At 37.6% G+C, this 25,241-nt stretch overlaps 2 protein-coding genes across 10 annotated transcripts in view; one reads left to right on the forward strand and one right to left on the reverse strand.

Moving 5' to 3' along the window:
* The window catches only part of Sclt1 (sodium channel and clathrin linker 1), a 114,841-nt gene extending 108,910 nt beyond the window's left edge, over window positions 1-5,931 (reverse strand). For 2 of the 4 annotated variants that reach the window (XM_028762748.1, XM_028762758.1), the window contains exons 1-2: window positions 5,425-5,640; window positions 1,742-1,809 (exon numbers count right to left, since the gene is read on the reverse strand). In XM_028762748.1, the coding sequence (XP_028618581.1) occupies window positions 1,742-1,809; window positions 5,425-5,458 (102 nt within the window). In that variant the 5' untranslated portion in view covers window positions 5,459-5,640. Of the gene's footprint in view, window positions 1-1,741; window positions 1,810-5,424 lie in introns of those variants that run through there. The other 2 variants (XM_028762739.1, XM_028762767.1) reach the window with 2 other exon arrangements.
* Window positions 5,932-6,057: 126 nt separating this feature from the next.
* CUNH4orf33 (chromosome unknown C4orf33 homolog) overlaps window positions 6,058-25,241 on the forward strand; it is a 29,893-nt gene continuing 10,709 nt past the window's right edge. For 2 of the 6 annotated variants that reach the window (XM_028763671.1, XM_028763665.1), the window contains exons 1-6: window positions 6,058-6,106; window positions 11,643-11,823; window positions 13,700-13,760; window positions 18,826-18,877; window positions 18,966-19,162; window positions 21,219-21,369. In XM_028763671.1, the coding sequence (XP_028619504.1) occupies window positions 11,643-11,823; window positions 13,700-13,760; window positions 18,826-18,877; window positions 18,966-19,162; window positions 21,219-21,324 (597 nt within the window). In that variant the 5' untranslated portion in view covers window positions 6,058-6,106 and the 3' untranslated portion in view covers window positions 21,325-21,369. Of the gene's footprint in view, window positions 6,107-7,450; window positions 7,535-11,642; window positions 11,824-13,699; window positions 13,761-18,825; window positions 18,878-18,965; window positions 19,163-21,218; window positions 24,228-25,241 lie in introns of those variants that run through there. The other 4 variants (XM_028763656.1, XM_028763672.1, XM_028763669.1 and 1 more) reach the window with 4 other exon arrangements.

The raw sequence follows: 25,241 nt of genomic DNA on the forward strand, positions 1-25,241 counted from the left end.
CACATTGTTCTTAATGGCGGATAGCATACTTACATTATTAGATCTCCAGAATTTGAAGTCATTATTGTCAGTTTATACTCTGACCAATGCTTTGTTCTTACATTCTTGCCAATAGAACTATAGTCTACCTTTTTTATAATGCAGCTAATTGTTGACAGGCTAAACTGCAAGTTATGATGGCTTCTAATGAGAATCTTCTACCTAGACCAGCCCAGATGAGCCTCTAACAAGAACCTAAATATGAGGTAACCAAGAATGACTGCAGCTATCTCTTGGTGGCTGTGATAGCATTAACTTTCTGCCATGCCTGTCTACAGTGCTCTTCGACATGAAGAAAATGCAACCGCTCTCTTCTCCAATGCTAACCTACTACATGGGAGAAGCCACTGTTACACCAAATCCCACACTGGATTTAAAGCTCTCAAGAACAGTATGTTTCCCTTGTGGATAGGACTGCCAGTATGTCATTAGGACTTCCTGGAATACCTTTTGCTTGTAGCCCCAGCCCCTCTGTCCCCACCACTCTAAGTCTGACTCCAGGGCTGGATCTCTAGATTACATCTCCACGCCTTTTAGCTGGAGAATCCTTCAAGGGATGAACTACACTTGTTCTATACTATGAGCATCACTGCTAGAAAGGAGCTCAACACCTGTTTTATGCTACCACATGACCTCTTCTCTCATCATGTTAACGTACACAATGAAGGTAAAGACATGTGACAATGAAGTTGGGAAGATATGGAGGACTACAAAAGAACTGGAAGCAGAAACAATATTTTACTGTGAAGATTAAGGATAGGAATCAAGACTTATTATATAATTATAAAACAGTACATTTAGAAAAGAACCTATACCTGCTAAGAATTAAAACAACTATAATTTGTGTAATGGTAAGGAAAGATGTGTCCCTGATTGGTTTGCTCCTCTGAGGTTTCCAATAATTATAATCACCATGCATAACAGACACCCCTAACGGTGCTCTTGCATCTATTGCTGTGTTGCTGGTAAAAAAACACTGTCATGATCAAGCCAGTCATAGTGTCTGGCCGATGGGCCACAATATCATGTCCAGAGATCTCTAGAGCTTCAAAAATCTGTCTTTTGTTGCTGTTACTGCTTAATTAAGCATTCAGATCTATGCTTTAAGATATTTATCAGACATACCTTGTTGATAAAATCTAAAATTGAAGTAAAAAAAAAAGCACCTTAGGAAATAAACATTAAAGGCCAATGCATATATATTACTTGTGTTAGTTTATGTTATATTCATAATTTCTGGGTTTTTAAATTGGGGAAATAGGAGTCAAAATCAGGGCCTTATACATAAAGGACACTTAAACAACATTCCTTTTGTCATAATGTTGTGATTATATAACTGAAATAGTTATACAGCTAGCCACATCTTGAGAAATCACTTTAGTATGTTCCAAAGCTTAAATGAATTCCCATATCAGATCTTAGCTACATTAACATATCAACATTAGCTCCAAAGTTAGAAACAATATTAAAGCAATTTCTATAGACAAAGAGCTTACTTTCAGAGAGCAAAACCAAATTTTCCCTTACAAGAATCAAAGATATAAGAAAAGTTTCAAAGGTTATAGACAACTTCAAATGTGAATAATTCTAAGTAGAATTTATAGAGGATGTGCATTGACTGTAATCAATAATTCATAAGGATGTAGATATATTTACAATCAAATTTCAACCTAGTTTTTTTATACTTAATTATTCCACATACCTGCATAGTTGGGTCTCTGAAAATATGTTCGATTTGATGCTGCCTAAGAATATCATTTAGCTTAACATCTGAAACAGACAAAAAAATCAATTTGAGTAACAGTCTACTTTGTAAAACCAGAAAAATAGTAGCTACTATTTGATATATCCAATGAAAGATTTCTGGCCTGTAAGATTGCTTCTCATAAGATGAATCATCAATTTTAGCACATCATTTTAGAACATTAAAATTAGTTTTTTTTATATTCATAAGTTAAATAATGACTCCCAAATGGAACGAACACAGGATGTCTACAAAGAACTAATCTTTCTTATTTCCTAAATTTAAATTATCAGGCAGAAGTGGAAACATTCTCTATTGTCTTTTTGTTTCTACTTCTTCAACAAAAGAATTGGGAAGATATGTACCATATTCTTCCTTTCTGTTTTCCTTCCTTCCTTTCTTGAAGATAGGCCACCATTCAGGCTGACCTAGAACTCATATGTAACCTAGGCTTGCCTGACTCACTAGAATCTTCTTGTCTTTGCCTTTTGGGTGCTAGAACTGAGGCAACACTAAGCTGTACATAAATGCTTTAGAATTCTTTTTGTTTTTCTTTTTCTTTTTTTGGTTTTTCAAGACAGGGCTTCTCTGTAAAGCCTGGGCTGTCCTGGAACTCACTCTGTAGACCAGGCTGGCCTTGAACTCAGAAATCCGTCTGCCTCTGCCTCCCAAGTGCTGGGATTAAAGGCATGCACCACCACCGCCTGGCAATACTTTGGAATTCTTAAAGTTGGCTGAAAACATTACCTGTTCTATACTGAGGACAAATTGTAGGACATGGAATCTAATTTCAACAGGAGTGCCATGAAACAATGAAAAAGATGGCCCAGAATAAAGCTGAGAGTTCTAACATGTCACACCTGTATTCATAGCAGAAAACAAACAGGGAAAGCGCGTGCACACACATAAATGACAATTAGAGAGGCTAGAGAAATGGCTCAGCAGACACAGCACTAGCTAATCCCAGCACTCACATGGTAGCTCACAACTGTACCACCAGTCTCAGGGAATCCAACACTCCCTTTTGGCCTCCGTAGCATGTTATGCATAAACATTCATGCTGGCCAGACACTCACCCATACATGTATATTTATTTTTGCCAAGAGTGTATAGCAATTAAAATGAACTAACCCTATCTATATATCTGATAAGGATAAATTTTCAAAATATCATAAATGATGAAGCACAGAATAAATGGTTCATGATCTTACTTTTTAAAATTAAAATATTGAAAAAATAAATTAAGGTATAAAATTAAAGATAGTGATTATCTTTCACTATCTTTGAGGAAGAGGGAGGGATTATAAATTTTTTGATACTGTAGCCATTCCCATTTCTGGACTTGAATTGTATATATTACAAGAATGTTTCACTTTGCCATGATGCTTATTTGTTTACTTTTTAAAATTTATATTATAAACAAACACACATAAATATGCAAATGCATTAACCAGTTGCTTCTGTAAATGTTGGAGACATTGGCAGTATCATGCAATACTTAAGTTTATTATCATTTTATTTCTTTAAATGAAAGTCAAATCTACAAAGGAAATCCTCCTGTACCCAAAAGACATAAAGGCATATTCTTATGGACTTCTGAAAATGTTAAAGATTTTATTTTATGTGTTGAGTTTGAAGCCCACCTAAGCTACACAGAGTATCTAAGGACAGGTCTTCTCAAAACAAAACAAAGAAGCAAACAAACAAAAAAACAAATAAAGCCAGTGAGAAGAAATTAAGATTGATAGAAGTTAATGGAGAAGGCTAGGTATGGTGGTACACATCTTTAATCTCGACATTCTCGAGACAGAGGGAACAGAGTTAAAGGCCAGCTTGGCCTAACAATCCAGTTCCAGAACACCCAGAACTGTTACACAGAGAAACAATGCCTTGAAAAAACAAACAAATAAACAATCAATGTAGAGAATATGAGAGGCAAATGGGAAAATGGACACAGTCATCTTTTATCTCAACAGTAGTAGGTGGTATGGCTAGTGGGACAACCTCCATCTTTAACTGACATCCAAGGTCTAGTAACTGAAAAAGTTCACAGATTCCTAACACTCATCCTTATCTCTTCATACAAACCTTAAAATCCCATGCTTCCATTTCCTGAATATACAAATGTCAAGCCCTTAAGGTTCTGCTGCTTCTATTTGGGAATCTCTTTTTCCACTCTGCTTGTGTTTTACTGACTTACAATTCAATTTTCAGTAAAAAATAAATCCTCTTACTTGGGTTTGCTCATATTTGAGATTCAATTTTTATTTAAGAATTATGATTGTTTTATTCTTCTAAGACTCATCTTCTCAAATTCTGGTGTATCTCTAACAAGCAAAACTCATTCTCGAAAATTACTCAGATTGTGGCCAGTTATTCATCTTTACAGAGTGAATGATGGAGTGTTTTCCTACTTATTTTCTTAAGAAATAATGCTATTGTTGTAATGTCAACACACACACAGTGTATACACATACATATATATGTATGCATATATCCCCCAACACTATAGATAGTGTGTGTGGGGGTGGGATGGGGTGGGGGTGGGGGAAGCAGAGCATTTAACATGTACTAACCATAGGCACAGAGGCTAAGAATTTTGCCCAAGATCAAACTTGTGAAGTGTAAGAGAGAGGCAATGTACATATAGAAACAAACCTAGAGGGTATGTCCTTAACTTCTGTCTGTGAACTCCATATGGAGTTCAGCATGTTTTCCCAACCTTCTCTGTTGCTCAAGAAAATACCCGAGTACTCTTTCTTTCTTTCAAATCTCTCGGCCTTCAATCTCTACATGCTCCTTAGGTCACTTCTTCCCTATGATTAAGACTGCAGCTAAGGAACTGTACTCCTCTATAAACCTCTATATATTGTTCAAGGCAACTGTGCTGTTTTTAAACAAAGCATATGTCCCAATTCCTTCAATGATGCAAATAATTTGGACACCTAAACCTTTCTTATCAGTAAACACATCAAGTTTCTGTCCAAATAGCATCTTCTCTGGCGGTAGTTTGATCACTGAACAATAGTCAGTATTTGTTTAGCACCATGTTAGTAGATGCTATTTTTTGTATTTCAATGTTTACTCAATAATTTCATCACTACTTGGTAACTGATGCAAACGAGTCAGCAGTTGCTATTTCAGTGTATAATTGGTATTTATGTATCTCCTTCCGCCAATTACATGCTTGGAGAACAAGAATCTCTCCATCTCATCCCTACATCAGCTACATGTATAGCACCTGGCACGTAATAAAACAATAGGTCAACAAATACCTATTAAACTAATGACCAGAGCAATGCCTTAAGGTCCTAAGCTGCAGGCTTGGAAACTCTTCCTGGCCACCAGCCCTCGAGTTTCTTCGAGCACAAGAGACGCATAACAAATAAATCTATTTCGTGCCTGGCTGACTCCTACGCACGCTTAAGGAATATTCTACAAGTATTTACTAGCGGTTCTGCTTCGTTAAGTTACATACACAGTCTCATGTACATCACCAAGCATTTTGTGCAGCAGACTTTTTAAGTTTTTAAAATTTTCACGCTGGGACCGACCGGCATTCACAAACACATTAGTGGGTCAAGGAAAGCGACATTGCACCTTACAGATGAATTTTCCACCAGGGAATAGGGCGCGCTTACTTTGGTCTCTCAGTAAGTCGATTTCTGTGGCCATTTCGATATTTTAGTTTGGAGTTTTCATCACGTTTATCGATTCCTCGCAGGGGGAAAGAAGGTATTTTTTTAAACAGCAAACAAAAAAAGCAGCCTCCCGCTGTGAGGGCAAATAAAAAGCTAAGGGGTCGCAGGGGCAGCCGAGCCCTGGCGCGGAGACGTCAGCATCTCATTCACGCGGCGGCGCAGCCCGGCCCGCCGCTCGGACGAACCCAGGCGACCCGCGTCAGACTCCGCTCCGCGCTCGGCCGGACCGGGACTGACAGGAAGGGCCGCGGGGCGGCGCGCGGCTGGAGGGCGCCGAGTTCCCGACAGACCACGCGGGAGGACGACCCTGGGACGCGCCTGACCCGGCGGCGTCGTCCCCGCGGGGCTGAGGAGCGACGCCAGAACCGCGGGGAAGCACGAGCGGCCACGGAGTCCACTCGGCCCGCCCTGCGACTTTGAAAGCGGTGCCCCGGACCGTTCCTTGGAGACGGTGACGCCGCGGCCGTCATCACGCGGCCGTCGGCGTGCGTCATCGCGCTGTCTCAGGCGCCGGCAGGTGATTGGCTATCTGTCAGGCGGTGGGCGGGTCCCTGAGGCCGTGCTGGGGGCTGAGTGGGTTGCTTGGCGCCTTCCGCAGTGGCGCAGCGATTGTCTGTCTGAGGTAGTGTGGCGCATTTTTAATTTAATATAATTTTTGTAAGAAAACTGAAAACTGTGATAGGAGCAGGCACTAGATATGGCTTTTCATTGTCACTCCTCCTCCCCCGAGTCTTGATTTCGCAGACACTAAGAGTCTGTGGGCATCTGTGCAGGGCGGGCTATCAGTCTTCGGGCTGTGGTGACTCGAGTCCCCCAGTTTAGAGCCATCGCTTCTAACTCTGAAACTGGTGACTCTCTTGTGCCTAGAAAAGAGAGCTGTCGTCCAATCTTTAACACTGTGGCTTCAAGAAGGCACCTGGTCAGGATCCAGGATAGCCTGCAAATGATATTTCAGAGATATTTCTTCGGATTTAAGGAGAGATAAAAATTTTGCAAAAATAAAATAAAATTTGTACTGGGGCGTAAACTACCTTTCACAGTTTTACGAAGTGACGTTATGAGTATTTGAGCTGTAAAGTTTAAAACATAAAACATACAACAATGTTGGGGGAAAAAAGACATTTGTAATAAAAAATGCTCAGTTGAAGTTTATCGGGCTATGAGCTTTAGAGCCCTTGTAATTGATTATATGTTTTATGCATTGAAATAAGGTTTCTTTAAATATGCCCTGGGCCTGAGATAGCTTAGTTATGAACTGCTTGCCTGGACTTCCCCAGGACTCACATAAAAAGCTAGGCAGATCCCCATATGCCTTTAGTACTAGTGCTGGAGAGGAGACAGGATGAGGGGAAAGGGGTACTCTCTATCCAGCAGCCTAAACAAATTGGAAAGTGATTCCAGAGTCTGTGAGTCATTGTCTCAAAAAGTAAGATCAGGCATGTTAATGAGACTTTTTTTTTTCCTGTTCAAAAATATCTGGTGAAAATAAACTTAAGAAAGGTTAAAAAAAAAAAAAAAACAAGGAAGCAATGGTGCTACTAATGATTTACGTTTATGTAAAGCTAGACAGCATTTGAGAATGACATCCCACTGATACTCAACCTCAGATCATACACAGGTATAGACGCACTCCCCAACATGGACACACACAAAAATAAAACAAAAGGTGTGTATGCCCTGGATGAAGCTGGACTTTCTGTTTAACCGTTTAAGACATTTTGTAATCGTGTACTCATAAAACATCATTAACAGTATTAGCCTCATTCCTCTAAAAAGAGTCTCTATTAAATATGTATGTGTTGGTACTAGCCACGCAAAGGTTTAATTTAGCTTTGAAGCAGTGAAGCATCAACCTGATCTGGTTTTTAGTGGCCATAAACTTAACAAAAAACAAAAAAGCAAAAAAACAATAAAACCACTGATTGTGCAAGCTCCACTTCTTTTTAAGTTTAATATAGGATACTTTCTGATGAACTTTTTTTATTGACTGGCCTCAAAGAGACTTTCCTACATTTGAGCCCTACATTGTTGTGCTGGAAGTTGGCATTGAGTAAGTAGCTATAAATTTAATATTTACAGTCAGCATTGATAGAATATATTGGTGTGGAGAAAGCAAAGTGTAACTTCCATATTAAAATTATCAATAGTTTCATCTAAACTGAGTAGTGAAACAGAACTTTTAGGTTCGCACTTGAAGTGCTTGGTTTTATATAATCGTGGTTGAAATAAGCACAAACCACTTGAAGTTTGAGACATTGAAAACTAATGACAGGTTTCACTATAATTTTAATAAATTTACACTAAACATCTAGTATTGACATCAAATATGCTAGGCTCCTGTCTAGCAAACCTTCAGAATATACGAAGTTGGAATTTAAGTAAGCAAGTTTGGAAGCTAGCTCATTACACAAGGATTTGAGCCCAGAAAGTATGGTTTCAACATCACAACCTTTAACCACCACGTGATATAAATTATGCCGAATGTTTTAATGTTTAAGTTAGCATCTAATTACAATAAATGAATGGCTACTTTACATATTTTATTATAATCTCTGTGATTTACAGTTCATTTTCAAATGGTTTTATAGGGCTTGTGTTGCTGAATTATCCTTCTCTCTTAAAACAATTAAGAAATAAACACCCAGAATTCAAATGGTGTAATTAAAAGCTTTCAGGTGTTCCTTTGTGTGTCTTCTCAACACTTTTCACTGAAAAATCAGGTTTGTCTGTTTCAGAATTCCTAGTCTCTCCCTCTAGAATGCAGGAGCAACTGGGCAGAGCCTAAGAGGGAGCCCACTGCTCAGACCTGGGCCAGAGAGCACAGCTAGCGCCAAACGAAGACCTTCCAGATCTGTGTTCTATTGATATGTCTTTTGAGCTTCTCTTTAAAGTCTGTCATTGCTTGGACTGAAAACCTTTGATGGTCCCTCTGCCTCCAGCTGGCAGGGTCCCCTGACTTCCTCCTCCCTCCTTTTCTTTCCTTTTCTTAGAAATGTGTGGTGCAGTGCCACATGCAAACTGAAAAGCAGTATGTACTGTCAAAAAACAACAACAAAAACAAAACCTAAGATTTTTTTTTTTTGTAAATGAAGGAACTTGGAAATTTTTCTTAGAAGTCATTTTATTGAAAAAATATTCTTTAACATTTCTTTTACACTTTTTTTGTCTCCTAAGTGATGCTCCATGAGTGTGTCTCTCTTTTGATTTCCTTACATAGAAATGAAAACAATTGAAGTTAACCCTTTTTAAAGTGTAAGTCTAAAAAAGTGAAAACTGCAGATTAACAACATTTGTTTTAAGAAAGCTGCTAGTACAACTGTGTAGTAGGATAGTGATCACCTTGGTAGTATTAATTCTGACTCTGATGTTTTGTCATAGTGCTGTTTATGAGATCTAACTTTAAGAGATTGAGCCTTAAGATATTTTCCCATGATTCATTTGTAATTTTTATTGTAATGAGCTCACAAATAAAATCACATAACTGAGTTAAGGCAGCCTCTCAAACAGTCACACACTCCCAAACGTGCTGCATTGCTGTGCGGTACCTTTAGGACACTCAGAGTGGCCTCTCTGAAGCCACAGATCTTCATTTAGGGCTTTACCCTTTCATTATCAATTACATTTCTATGCACTTCTCCACCATAAAACAAACAAAGAAAACTACCCCCCCAAAAAAAAACCTATGAAAGAGTTGAGGCTAGAAAAGCAATTAGCTTACATCCTCTTCATGACTCGTGTCCTTTTGTCTGCACTGTCTTTCCTCATTACTTAGTATTACTCGTCCTTAGACTCCTTTCTTTATGTTACACTATACCCACACTTGAAGCTATTTCCATATGTACATATACATTAAAGTCTGTTCACATATTTACATATATATTACATATAATGCATGTCTATAATGAAATATATAACACTTGCACATATGTAAGTATATAATACATAATATATTTTTATTCTTTCAGAATTTCATATATGCATACAATGATTTTGCTCATACTTACCCCCTAACTCTTCCCAGACCCACTCCTTAATCTTTGCCCTCTCCTAGCTTCATGTCTTTTGTTTGTTTTCAAATAATCACTGCATTCAGTTTGTGCTGTTAATATATTTATCCATATGGAACTATCTCTTGAGTCTGAGTTGACAAAGTTGATTTCAAATCTCTGGCTCCTGCAATCTTTCTTCCCTTCTTCCTTAATGTTCCCCAAGCCTTAGAAGGAGCTGCGATTTAGACGTATCATATTAATACATAGCTTTTAACAAGACTTTGAAGCCACTGACAAAGCAGGTCTCTTCTGTTAAAAACCGTACACTCAAAATTTTAGTTGTAGACATTAGAATGGTATTCACTTGACATATAAATAGCTTCTAGTTCGAGCATTCTAGCTTAGGCTGAGAGATAATAAATACATATGTCTATAAAAGTAAATTTTATTCGACAGATGTAATTGTCATTTCAAAGCTTACTGCTGAATAAGGTCAACCTTTCTTTTTTTTTTTTTTTTTTTTTTTTTTGGTTTTTCGAGACAGGGTTTCTCTGTGTAGCCCTGGCTGTCCTGGAACTCACTCTGTAGACCAGGCTGGCCTTGAACTCAGAAATCCACCTGCCTCTGCCTCCCAAGTGCTGGGATTAAAGGCGTGCGCCACCACCGCCCGGCAAGGTCAACCTTTCTTGTTCTTTCTGAACTCTGGAAGGCTAGTTCAACTCAGTTGTTTTCGATCAAAACTCCTCTCTAAGCTAATTGGTTCAAACTATCTTCTTTTGGCTTCTCATTGAATTGTTCTGTTTGGCCTCAAATTAACTTTTGTCAATCTGTTCTAATCTTCTGGCTCCTTCTCATTCTCTGGCTTGTTCTGTTTTCACCTGCAACCTGTCCCTGTAAAACTGACCCATAAAACTGCCTCCTCTCTCCCTGCCCCCCCAACCCCAGTGTGTGTGTGTTTTTCCTGTTTGTCCTGGTGAGAATTGGGTGTATCCTATCTCTGACTCATTCTGTCAAGTCTTTCTCTGATTTGTCACTTTGTCTGCCCCTCAATTAATCATCACTTTTCAACATGGCTGCTTCCTTCTACAAATGAACTTTATCTACATTGTTGGGGATTAAAGGTGTATCCTAGGGCATGTCTGTATTCCAGCCAGATCATGCAGACCTAAAATTCCTCTCTATATGTCATGCAATTTAAATTGTGTGAATCAAAGTGAAACAGTGTAGCAGTTAGAGACTGGCAGGGAGGGTTATTCTAGATGAGGAAGGCCAGGGACAATTTAGATGTCTCTATTTTATCAGCCTTTGTGCAAAGAAACTGAAAGAAACTGAGGGCAGTCAAGTCTCAGAAATTGAAAAGGGAGTTGAGAAGAGATTTAGTTGTATGGTATGAGCCCCCTAATTGGTTGGCTATGCAATACCAAGTAAAAACATGTATGAGTATATGAACAACACTACATAGACTCAGCATGTTATATTTATGTATTTATATGCATGCATGAATGTATCCATTATTAAAGAAAAAGAAAACAATAGAGACAATAGGTGAAAGTAGAAGGAGGGGAACATTGAGGGAAGAACATGAACATGATATAGTAATAAGGGATTGAAGATGATCAGAGTATATTATATATATATATATGTATGAAATGTCATAAGAGAGTCCATCATTTTGTACAATTAATAAGTGCTAAGAAAAATGGAAAATACTAATAATGAATTTATATATGTATACATGTACATATATATACACATACATATGTTACTATCTGTCAGAAACAAAACAAATCTATGTACTAATGAGATAAATATATTTATTTTTATACAAAGGATTGAATCTTGGCTAAATATGGAGAAACATAAACTCATGTAGTTAAGTACATTTATAGTTTCTATGCTGGACTTAGTCATAACATTTACAATGATTTTTGCATACACAAAGAAACAGAGCTACATCCAGACTAAAAGTCATGAAGCTTTTAAGCTCCAATTGTATTTTGAAGTAGAATTCAGAGTTCATAATTTTCCATGGCCCAGATAGCCTTTTGACTGCTAGGATCTTGTGCTTACTTGTGTTGACTTGCTGTCTCCTGTTTCAATTTTTATTTCATTGTTAAGTAGAGGGAACTGTTCTATGTTGTTAACAAATTTGATTGAATTTTCTTTTAGATGGATTTTAAAATTGAATACACTTGGGATGGTTTTCCAGTGAGGCATGAGCCAGTGTGTGTCAGGCTGAGTCCATGTGAGCAGGGAGTGAAGATGAGGGTTAGGGCTCCATTTTTCAATGATCCTCCAGCCCCTCTTGGAGAAGCAGGAAAGCCTTTCAGTGAACTGTGGAATTATGAAGGTAAGTAGAAGTATTGTATTTTATTACAAACATAAATCTTTTTCTAATAACCTTTCAGAGAACTATTATTTTATCTTGCTGTTAGGAAGTAATATGCTTCTGAACAACTGACGCAGTTTCTGATCTTGCCTAACCATCCGTCATTCTGACTTTCCTCCCATTACCCCTGGGGCTCCAATATACAAGCAGAACAGAGAAAAATGGCAGGCCCAAATACAGATGTTTGTGTTGCTGCCACATTTCCTTTTTTTATGTACGTCATCTGCTATAAAAAAAAAAGTTGATATTCCCCATTTTGTCCTTTAAGAATCTTCAAATTGGCATCTTTACAATAAAAGCCTCCTGTGTAGGAGTTTTAGAGTATGCTACTTACTGGAGAAATACTGCAGTGTGAGATTTAATACTTACTTTCTGCTGTCAGATAATCTCACTTATCAAATTAAGGCCAAAAGACATACCAGGAAATTAAATGGTTTCAGGTTTGTTCTCTGACCTACTTGTACTATAACCTTATCAAGCTGCAGGCTTCCTTTTGAGATACTGTTCATGATGCCATCCCATAGATATAAAATATTACATTACATAGAAATTAAGAATTTTCCCCAAGATCTCCCACTCAATATATTTGACATTTTTTTTCACTTTGAAGCCAGAATGAACTGTCTGCCTCTCTAAATGAAAATTTAAATTTATTCTTCATATAAAAGTTTTCTTTAATGCAAAAAGCAAATTATACTCAAGTATGATTTCATATTTATTTTTTAAAAAATTGTTTGTAGAAGTCTAGACAATATCTGGCCAGTTTTAGACCGAAGTACAAAGAAAAAGCCATCGGTTTTCACTTTGTGTGTTTTAATGATGTTGTAATTACTTATAAGAAAGATGCAGTACATTCACAATTAACTAATTTTTAAAGCTACTAATGCTCAGAAAATTCCTAAATAATATAATAACAAAGACTTCCAATTATAAATAACCAGTAGTTTTTAAATTACTTTTTAATAACTAGTTTGAAAAAACATTTTTATGCTTGTGGAGGTGAGAGAACAACTTGGGGAAATGGGTTCTCTCTTCCCTCTATGTGGGTTCTGGGGCTCTAGCACAGGCCATCAGGCATATGCCCGTAGGCTTGGTGGCAAGCAGGTTATCTGCTAAGTACCACATGAGCCCCACCACTCTTTGTATTTGTTGTGTTCATGTTGTAGACAGATAGTCCCTGGCACACGTATGTATAACATACACATATTTAAATCTCACGTACATTTAATTCGTAGCTCATACATTTAGTTACTGCTCTATCAACAACCTATAAGTATCATGGAAGTCTTGTCGTACCAATGCATATTTCGCTGTCTTGGATGTTAACAGCACCATTGGGTTCTTTTACATGAAATGCATGCCTTATGGAATGTCATCAGTTTTGATGAATAATAGGTATTTTCTTTATGTACAGAAGATAATTTTATGTAAGAAGAGATAGGTGTTTACATCATCATTTCTAGTTTATACTTTGATGGGTAGAATTGCATTAATTTCTTTTTCTAGTTGTCTAATTTGTGTACTTGGGATAAATTCCAAGCTGAAGATAACTGGCCAAGAGTCCATCTGTGCGGAAATACTGATTTCCCTATGGCCTCACCATCACAAGGCTTTATATTTCCTTTTAATTCATGACAGACTTCTGTGGGAGAAATAGAAGTTAGCTTGTTTCATATGCTTTTCTTCTAGACTCTAGGTATTTATTTTGCTTACTTTCCTAATGGGGGAATAGTATGATGAGTTATGAAGCTTAGTAATTCACTTTTTATTCTAATGGAATAAATTATTTACTACTCAATCAAAATGAAATTTCTTATGTCTTGTCTATTTTCATAAGTTGTAGAAGCATTTTTCTTGAATGCTACAACGGAGCAATATTTAGAAGTTGAGCTTTGTCCGTAAGTATAAACTGCTTTTCTTAACCATTATTATATGATATGAACACATCTGTTTCTAGTTATAAGTTGTATGGTTATAGTAAAGCTTACTAAGTTCAGCAAAGTAGAGGTCATATTAACTGAAGTCAATTTTAAATCTCTATTTATTGTCTTGTACAATGCATACATTTAGAATTTATGTTTAGAATATATATGTGTGTGTTTGAGTATGTTGTGCTGATGTGATTTTTTGATTTGTTAATATAAATGATTCTGTAGTAATTAAGTTTTTTTACAAAGTGAAAAAATCATAAACAAATCATTACTTTATATATTTGCACTATTAATAAATTAACTATTTAGAAGTAAAGGGAGAGCACCCATCCCTAAGCAAGACAGTTTGTCCAGTTCAAAACCACTTGCAAAGGAAAAATAGTTTTCTTCAATGGAACACCACTGGGTACACAAACCACACTTAAGGGCAGCCCCCATGCCCAGCAGTAGATGGCTGAGACAAAATAAATTCAGTGGTATTTTGGTAGCTATTTATTTATTTACTTATTTTCTCTCTCTTGAGCTTTTTTATTCATTAATTTATTCATTTTATATCCTGATTGCTGCTCTCCCCTTCCAGTTCTCCCCTCACATAGTTCCTTCTCCTCTGCAAGGGTGGGGAATCTCCTGGGTATCCCACCCTAGTGCATCAGGTCTCTGCAGGGTTGGGTGCATCTTCTTCCACTGAGAACAACAGACAAGGCAGTCCAGTTTGGAAAAGGATTCCATAGACAGGCAACAGCTTTAGGGACAACTCCCACTCCAGTTGTTGGGCGATCTACATGGAGAGTGAGCTGCATATCTGCTATATATGTGCCAGGGCCTTGGTCCAGCCCATGCTCTTTCGTTGATGGCTCAGTCTTTGAGAACCCCCAAGGGTCCAGGTTAGTTGACTCTGTTGGTCTTTCTTTGGAGTTCCTGTCATCTTTAGGAACTTTAATCCTCCCCCCAACTCTTCCATAAAAGTCTCCAAGCTCTGTCCAATGTTCGACTGTGGGTCTCTGCATCTGTTTCAGTCAGCTGCTGGGTGGAGCTTTCAGAGGACAGTTATGCTAGACTCCTGTCTGCAAGCATAACAGAGTATCATTAATAGTGTCAGGGATTGGTGCTTGGCCATGTGATAGATCTCAAGTTGGGCCAGTTTAACCATTCTCTCAGTCTCTACTCCATTTTCATCCCTGTATTTCTTTTAGACAGGACAAATTTTGGGTCGAAAGTTTTGTGGGTGGGTTGATGTCCTTATCCCTCCAGTGGAGGTCCAGCTTGGCTAGAGGAGGTGGCCTCTTCTTGTTCCATGCTGCCACAGCTATGCATCTCAGCTAAGGCCACCTGAATTGACTCTTGGGAGCCTCCTCCATCCCAGGTCTCTGACACTTCCTAGAGATTTCCCCCATGACCCTTACCCCAGGCAGCTGGAGATTTCCATTCATTTTCCTGGCCTTCTGGACCCCTCTCCCATCTCTCCCTATACATGATCCTTACCCCTCATTCCTCTCCCCATCCCCCTCTCCCACCCAGTTCCCTTACTCCATCTGTCTCCTATAACTGTTTTATTACCCCTTCTCAGTAAGATTCAAGCATCCTCACTTAGGCCTTCCTTCCTGTTTCGCTTCTTTGAGTCTGTGGAGTGTAGCATGGGTATATTGCACTTATGGCTAGTATCCACTTATACATTCATTCATTCATTCATTCATTCACTCCCTTATTTTTTCTTCTGTGCTTTTAAACAAATCTTACTAGTCTTTTGTTTGTATGTTGTAGTTTCTAATTTTGTGTTTTTATTTTTGTTTGAACGTGTGTCTTTGAGTGTATGTATGTTTTTTTCTTGTGGTTTTTCTTAGTGCGTGTGTGTGTGTGTGTGTGTGTGTGCATGCATGTTTATTCTAGCCAGTTTTTTATTTGCCTGTTAGTTTTCTGAAAAGGGAAAGAAGGTGTGACGTTAGATGGATGATGAATGAGGAGGATATGGCAGAAGATAGGAAACTATGTTAAGAATATATTGTATAAAAACATTTATTTTCAATGAAAAAGAGACATAAAGATACAATAAATTACTACCTTACAGAAAGGTTTCCTTTTAGGCTCTTTTTTTTTTTTTTGGTTTGGTTTGGTTTTTCGAGACAGGGTTTCTCTGTGTAGTCCTGGCTGTCCTGGAACTCACTCTGTAGACCAGGCTAGCCTCGAACTCTCGAACTCAGAAATCCGCCTGCCTCTGCCTCCCAAGTGCTGGGATTAAAGGCGTGCGCCACCACCGCCCGGCTCCTTTTAGGCTCTTAAATGATTAAACTTTATGTATTATAAAATTGTGCATTCATGTATTTATTCATTTAGTTATGCATTCTTTCTAGCACATAGTATGCCATTTTTACATTTAATGCTAAGAATATAATCTAAACCATACCTAAAATTTCCAAGACTCACATTAAAAATATTACTCTTGCACTTTTTGTTTGTTCATTTTTTTTTTTGAGACAAGGTCTTACTGTATAGCTCTGACCAGTCTGGAACTCATGGAGATTAAAGGTGTGAGCCACTATGCCCAGCTGTCTTGGAATTTCTTTGAACTTCAGTACTTATTTGGTAACTTTCTTTATGTAGTGACCAACTTTTAATCCTGAGTAGTTGTTAAAAAGGAAACTTAGGCTCACCTGTTATCTAAATCATAGCATGCATTTGATACATGAGATATCTCTACTTACTATTATTTATTTTACATGTCACGTAAATGTTTCCCAGTATCAGTGTCCAATAGCCTTTGTTCCTTTTTAACTGACAAGAGAGCCCCAGTTAATCTACATGATACTTTAGATGTCTTTTCCCATCTGTTAGGTGTTAGTTGTTTATTTGTTTTTTGTTTGTTTTATGCTAACTCTAACACAGAAAGTGCAGTCATTTGCAATTCTTTGTTGTTTTGTTTTGTGAGACAGGGTCTCACTATGTAGTTCTGGTTAGTCTGGAGTGAACAAAGATCACCCACCTCTGTCTCCCAAGTGCTAAGACTGAAGGTACTCACCACATCAGGCCTGCAGATATATATATTTTTTAATTTTTATTGGTTTTGTTGTTTATTTACATTTCAAATGTTATCTCCCTTCCAGGTTTCCTCTCTGAAAACCCACCATCCCACCCCGCTCCCACTTGCCTCCATGAGGGGGCTCCCCCAACCACCCACCCACTCCTGCTCCATCGCCCTAGCTTTCCCCTATGCTGGAGCATCAAGCCTTCCCAGGACCAAAGGCCTCTCCTCCCTTTGATGCCAGAGGGAGTAGCTAACAGAAAGTCCCAGATGCCAGGAAAGCAAGAGGCTCTCAGGACCCTACAGATATTTTTTAAAACCAGAATTAAGTATGTTTTTCATGTTATCTTTCAACTATCATAACAAAGTATTTTATTTAAGATTATGATTACTTCTTATAAACTTTCATGAAAAGTAGGAAAATTTTAACTATTATGTGCTAATTTTCACCTTACAGTTAAGAAAAAAAGTTAAGACAAACAGTTCTAATTTGACTAAAAGGCAGCAAAGAATTTGGATTTGCCAAAATGCCCAAGTTTAAGTTATGTTTCTTTTTTGTTTTTCATTTTTAAAAGGCACTTATTCATTTATTATAGATACATGTATGTATGTATGTATGTATGTATGTATGTATGTATTTGTGTGCATATGTGTGCCATGGCTCACATGTGGAGATCAGAGGACAATTTACAGGAGTCAATTCTCTGTTTCTACCATGTGGTTTCAAGGAATTGAACCCAGGACATCAGGCTTAGCAGCAAGCTCCTTTACCTGCTGATCTATTTCACTAGCCTCTGTCATTTTCGTTTATGGGGTAGTGTCAGTTTATTTTCATGAAGTGACAATCTAACATTGGATACATAGAAAAATCGACAGTTTTTTCCTTAAGAAACTACTTGGTTTATACATTGTATATTAAATTTAAAAAAATTAAGATCCACAGGGTGGTTTTATTTTATAAACATCAGGATAGTTAATAATCAAGAATCATTTTTTTTTGTCTCAGGCAGTCAATTCTTGTACTGGCTCATATAACAGCTAGGAAAGCAGCAAGAACACTGTTTTAATTTTCAAGAAGTTTTACACATCCTGTGGTCGTCCTAAAGCTCTGTAAGAACAATACAATTACCCAGAAGATTGTTAAATGGAAGGAAGGGATTGCTTGTCTTCTGTTAGAGTACTTTACTGGAGAAAATCCTTCCTCAAAAAGCTCACAAAGGACCATCTGGGTAGAAATGTTTGGTAGACTTTCAGAGACAGAAAATTTATTTCATGTAAATACATGCAAACCTTTGCTTCTTACTGAGTCATATAATCCCACTTATTCATTCCCAGTAGAATTCCTTTTGAGAATATATTGTGTTTTTCTGTGGCGATGTGACATTGGTGCCTGAAGAAATGGTAGAAAGCTGGAAATCAGGTGGCAGACTGTTCAAGGTCAGCAGTGTGAAAAAATAGCGAAAGCTTAAAGTCTGTGCCTTGTTGACTAGCTTTGGTCAACCTGTGTTTTACATTTCCCAACTATTGAGCCTTGCGGAAGTTTTCTTACAGAAAGAACCTTTGAGTAAACTGTTAGATCAAGATTTGGAAATTGGCTCTAGCTTTCTTTGGGCTGGTTTAGTTTTGCAGCTGGTTTGACTTAAACTCCAAGTACTATGATTATCACTCTATTCCTTTTCTCATGCATTGTGTTTTCTAACCACATGAAGTATTTTGTATAATTTTATATCTAAAGACTATGAAAAGAAGGGACATCGAGATTGCTAGAGGGTAAAGAATATGACAAGTGGCACTAGCCAGTGACGTGTTATGATTTGGCAGCAGTGGCTTGTGAATAATTTCAAAGTCACCATTTCTAAGTAATATGACATACTTGCTCTCCCTGTAGTTATCCAATATTATGTTGCACTTTTTAGTTATTTGGAAATTTAGCTAAAATACACACATTTCAGGTAGAATAGAAGGTAAAAAGATAATTTTTTCTCCAATACTCATAAAGAATCTTAATTTTAACAGACATGGACAGCATTTAGTTCTTTTACTCTCTGGAAGAAGAAATGTTTGGAAAGTAAGTAAATAAACATATGAAAAACTATTTTAATGCACAACATGTGCATCTATAATATGTTTGAACTTTCCTTTTGTATTTCTAATAGAAAGAGCTTGCGTTATCATTCAAAGTGTCCAGAGGAGAGACTAATTGGGAAGGTGAAGCTTATCTTCCTTGGAGTTATTTTCCACCAAATGTGACACAATTCAACTCATTTGCAATTCATGGATCAAATGATAGAGTTTATGAAGCACTTTACCCTGTGCCACAGCATGAGCTGCAACAAGGACAAAAACCTGACTTGTAAGTAGAAAATAAGCAGAGGTTTGTTCTAACTACAGTTTTTGGAAATGAGTTCTTGTGAGAGTAGCGGTAACACTTGGTGCTTGATGATGACATACATTTAAGTACATGATAAGAGCTCTATGTTCCCTCATGACCCTCATCTTTTGACCAGGATAGACCATCTCATTACTGTAAGCAAAGCACTTAGTCTTTCATAATTGTATGAGAAAGTTAATTAGTAAGTGCTACATCAGCTATTACTGATATGGCTTCAAATTAATTTATGATCCTTTTCCTAGATAAAATAGCCAGAGGGATCTGTTTTTTGTGGCGTAGATAGAGGGGTTATAAACCTTTTTCTTTGTTACTAAGGAACTTACACAATAGTCACGTCTCTATTCTCTTGGTTGCTTCATTAGAATAAGAGGATCAGCTATGTTTCTAGGCAACCTAGCTTGTGATAAAATGACTTCTTAGTTGGTAAATGACATCTAGATTAAGTAATTCTGAATGAATTATAAATATATGATGGAGACAGTGTGGCTTAGGGATTCCCCTTTAACAGTTATGTTATCTGTGGGGCTCTTGAGTTTATGTTCTATGAGTGATTGTTGGAGGTCATGGCTCCTATGAGGCAGCAGGTATTTAATTTAAGCCAAGGTACCTTTAATACTTGCTCCATATGAATTTTTTCTCCTGGCATCTGAAGAACAACATAGCCATGGTGAGCCTTCTAAATGCTTCATGCATTGCTGCAAGGACTAGTCCCTTAAGGCAACCTTGCTTGGGATAAAATGACTCAGGGCAGTGGGGTTCCCAGCTAGGATCCCTCTGATAGGCTCAGCTAAACATCCTGACTCACCAGTGCTGACTACACTGAGTCCACAGGCAGCAGGAACTGACATTTGCCCCTTAGAATATGATACCATCTTTCTTCTCATGTTTAATGTTTCATGCTTTTACTTGACTCACTATTCCCTTCATCTCTCCTAGCAGATGCCTGTGTCTGCTCAACACACTTAAACATCTACTTGTGCTTTCTCCCCTTTTCTTCATTGTTGATTCTTAGCATCTTACTCTGGGATTCATTGATACAACTGTAAACTGGTTAATTCTGGCCAGGTGAGCAGAAAGGAATAGAAATCTTGGTGTCACTAACTGAGTGCCACCGTACTGAGGTGAGTTGCTCCTCTGGCTTCTCCCACGGAAGTGTGGCTGCACATTGGCTGAGGTGGAAGCAAGGCAGAGTGATTGATTGCTTATAGCTCAGAGCTTTACTGAAGCATAGGTGAGCTTTGCTCACTGAGCCACTAGAGAACACTTTAGGATAATAGTGGGTTTTAGGGGATGAAAACAAAATCATCATTCTTGTATGTTAGTCTCCTTTACTTTGGCAAAGAAAGAGCACAAATTTGTCCTCTAAAATGAACCAGAACTTATCAAAGTTTGAATATAAGAACTTATGATTGGCTTATAGCTAGAATGAGTTAGATTGATTTTTTTTGAGTGCATGCTTGTGCATGTGTATGCATGCACTAAGTGTATGTACATGCAAATAGAGTCCAGAAGATGCCTTCATGTGTTATTCTTCTGAAAGATTGTCAACTTAATTTGAGACAGGGTTTCTCATCGGCTTGGAGCTTGCCAACAAGAGTAGGCAGGTTGTCCAGTGAGCCCTAGGTCTCATTCTGTCTCTGTGTTCCCTGCACTGTAATTACACTTGTGTACCCTGGCATTTTTACGAATGCTGGGAGGATTGAATTCAGGTCCTCATGGTTCCTTAGCAGACATTTTACTGAGTTCCTTGAGTGCTGATATTTATTTTTCCCTTGAGCTGTGAGGGAACTGTGTGCAGAACTGAAGAAGGCTGCTTTGAAATATGGGTGAATGTTGTCAGAACTGAGTATTTGATAGCTTCAATGAGAAAATTGTACATAGAGAATACATTTAACATTTGTTATTTCTTAAAATAGAATGTTGTACTACCATCAGTGTTACAAAACAAATAGGTTTAGAGAACCACTGTTTCACAAAAGTGTAGTTCATTTCAGTTCCTTCCTTTCTTTACTTTTAGCCATCGTCTCGAATATTTCAAGCCTTTCAGTTTTAACACACTGCTTGGAGAAGGATGGAAGCAGCCAGCATCAGACCTGTGGCTAATAGAGAAACCCTATGTGTAGGAGTATAACCAACAGTGTCAGTCATATCTCCTCTGTATCTTTAAGGTAATCTAATAAGACACATAAACACATTTCAACAACAAACATTTTAACAGAGATCACCGAAATATAGTATCTCTGTGGCAAATTGTATTTAATAAACAAAGAAATAGAAACTCTGTATAACATAAAATAATTTTTACTTAAATATCCTTTCCACCCTTGAAATCAGTATAAAACAATAATCTATTTTACTTGATGAAACCTTCTATATCTGCTAAGGCATCAAGACAGAAGAGTTATCTAACTAGATATTTTTACTATGTAGGAAGAAATGAAATAGTTTTGAACTAATGAAATGAAGTTAATACTTTTACTTACAGATAAGTGATATTTTCTTAATGTTGCTAAGGAAGATGTGAGAAACCTTTTATTTGATTTTTGAAGTGTCAGTCCTGGTTGAAGATAGTTCCCAATATAATAAATCAGTACCCCTCTCTCACATAAACGAGTCATGCAGACAAAAACTGAACAAAAGGAGCCTAAGAGTGAAACTGTACCACAGATCAAATTAGACACAGCTGCAGAGTGTTCCACCAACAGCTGTAGAACGAGTTCTATTTTCAGAGGCTTATCAAACATGTTCCAGAATAAGACCAGTAACACATTAGTTGCAATTCAGATAGCTGTAGCTACTTGGGTTTATTTATACTAGAAGACTTTTATATCTGATAAACAAATTCAGCCAAGTGGCACCCAACACAGTCAGAATACATACAAAAATAATAGATTTTCCACACCCACTACCAACCTGCTGAGAAATCAGGAAAGCAGTCTTCTCTCAGCAAAAGGAATATTTAGGGACAAGCCTCTGTGTTAGTTACTTTTCTCATTATAGTTAAAAGATAATTGACAGAAGCAAGTCAGTGAAGGAAGGTTTTATATTGGCTCACAGCTCTGGATACACTCCATCATTGTGGGGAAACATGGCCATAGGAATGTGAGGTGGCTGATCGCATGTGTCTACAGTTAAAAAGACAGAGAGATGAATGATGGGCTCAGCTTGCTTTCTCATTTTCATTCAGCCCTGTATACATTCCCATGGAATGATGTAGACCTCATTCTGGGTTTGCTTTCCATTCTCAACCCTTTTTTAAAACATTCACAAAGACATATTTATGAGTGTAGCTCCTAGGTTATTCTAACTGCACTTAAGCTGACAGTGAGATTACTCATCATATCTTGTTGAGGTGGTGAAAGGCTTCTACAATGAAAGTTACAGAACTCTGGAGAAAGAAATTGAGGAAGACACTAGAAGATGAAAAGACATTCCATGTTCTTGAATCAGCAGATTTAGTATTGGGGAAATGGCCATATGAAAATGAGCTATCTAGAAGTCTATATGATCACCCTCAAAATTTAAATGAGATTCTTCACATTACTAGACCAGTATCCTAAAACCACAAAAGACCTAAAATAGGCAAAGATGTCCTGAGTACCAAGAACGTTATTGAAGTTCCCAATATTTGATTTCAAGTTATAGTATAGAGTTGTAGTAATAAATGGGACCATCATAAAAGCAAGCAGTAGACCAATGAACTAGGGCAGAGGATCCAAAAATTATCCTGCACAGCCATAGATATGTAAATTTTGACTAAGGAATAAAAAACACTCATGAGAAAAATTTTTTGCAACCATTGATGCTGGGAAAATTGTATATTCATATGGAATACTAGAGCTAAATCCCCATATCCCACCCTATATATAAATCAGTCCCAAGACCTTAATGTAAGATCTGAAACTTTGAAATCAAAAGAAGACATATGGAAAATATAAAGACAAGCAGTGACTTAAGGAATATAACTCCATTGACTCTGGAAATAAAAGAATCAACAAATTGGATTTCATCAAATTAAAAAGCTGTACAGGAAAGGAGATAATTAATGAAGTGAAGAGACAGACTCTAGCAGGGAGAATCAGAGGCTTAACATCTAGCATATATGAAGAACTTAGAAAAACAACACCAAAGCAAGTCAGGGCAATGTGCAATCAATAAGTGAGCAGATTATCTACACAATTCTCAAAAGAACTTGTACAGATAGCTAATAATTATTAAAAAAAATTAGTGTTTTTAGGTATTAAGAAAGTTAAAACTGCATTGAGATTTCATTTCATTCCAGTAAAAATGACTATCCTGAAGAAAGCAACAAATGTTGGTTAGGGTAAGGAGAAAGAGCTCAAATCCACTACTCTTGGGGACTTATGAGTGTTGTCAACTGTGGAAATATACTGAAATCAGAGCTGCATATGATCCAGCTCTACCATTTTGAGTACATCCCCCAAGGGAATCAGAATCAGCATAGCTCTGTTCATCACACTATTCAAGCTACGGTGTCAGCCTAGGTGTTTGTCTACTGATGGATGAATGGATAAAGGAACAGGCATGCACACACAAGACCGACCCAGAGAAATGGCATACCATTCAGCTACAAAAAGAACAAAATTACGTCATTAGAAAAATGAATGGGACTAGATACTGTGTTGAGTAAGTCAGTCTCTGAAACATAAATAGCTCATGTTTTTCTTCCTGTATGAAAGTTAAAGAAAATAAACTACCTGAATATTCAAGAGGAGACTATTAGAGAAGTAGAAGATTTGCGGAGAGGATGGAGTGGGGTATAAAAAAATGTCTGTAGTTGTATACATGGATGAATCTCCCAATGTTAAATCCACTATTCTGTGTAATTAAAACTGCATTGAGTTTTTATCTTATCCCAGTAAAACTGGCTGTATTCAAGAGAGCAACAAACACTGGTGAGGGTAAGGAGGAGAAAGTTCTGTCTACTATTTATATTAGTATTGTCAATATGGAAAATCAATATGGAGATGCACAAATTAAAAGTTTCTGGTCTAGAAGTCACAAATTTTGTGCTGTGTTTCTAAGCTTGCCTTCTAATAGATCTGTGAACTTCTGCATCATCCTTAGTCCTTCTCAACATCATTAGCTCAGAGGCTAGCAGGCTTACAGAAGGCAGTTTATCACTTAAACAGACATTTTCTTGCCTGGTCAACAGTATAGTTTTCCATTTCTTCTGCTTTTTAGAAAAGATGTGTGTATGTATGTTTGTGTGTGTGTGTGTGTGTGTCTGTGTGTGCATATTGTTATTCTTTACATGTATGCAGAAGACCAGGAGGCCAGAAGAGGCCTTTGTAACTCCCCAGAGTATGCAGGTAGAGATGCAGGTAGTTGTAAGCTGTCTGATGACATGGGTTTTGAGAATTGGACTTGGGCCCTCCTCAAGAATTGTAAGTGCTCTAACCACTTTTCCAACTCTCCAGCCTCTTCCCTCTTCTTGAATAGCATAAGTTGAATTTTTAGAGGCTATTCTTAGGACTTACACTTACATTCCCCAAAATAAAAAACCAGAATGAAGCAAACAAAGAAACCAGCCTTTCTCCAGCCTCTTTTGCAGATAGAAATGACCATGCAGTGGTTTGTGTCAATGAGATGTAAATAGTCATGTGCTGCTAACAACATTTTGATCAGCAGCAGACTGCTGGTGCTGCTCCCATAAAGTTCTAATTGAGCTGAAATGTGATCTTTTCCAGTGATAGCAGCAGCCACTGTACTATTATGGCACAATGTACTATATGCTTGTGGTGATGTTTGTATAAAAAGAAACCTACTGTACTGCCAGTTGTATCAAAGTACCATAGAGTTGTACACTGTCAGCTACACCAGCATAGCTGACTCAGTTCCTTGGATCTGCGGAGGGCTGAGGGCGAGAGAAAGGAAGACAAGGAGTCATCTGGTAAAGAACTAAATGCTATATTTTCAACTGCGTAGCTCCCTTTTATACTCTTCACAAAACAGGAACAGGAACAAAACAGGAACAAGGAGATACACTCGGCAGCCTATCACCTAAGCTTGGATTTCT

Source organism: Grammomys surdaster, unplaced genomic scaffold (genome assembly GCF_004785775.1).
Source record: "Grammomys surdaster isolate TR1022 unplaced genomic scaffold, NIH_TR_1.0 62, whole genome shotgun sequence".
NCBI lineage: Eukaryota > Metazoa > Chordata > Mammalia > Rodentia > Muridae > Grammomys > Grammomys surdaster.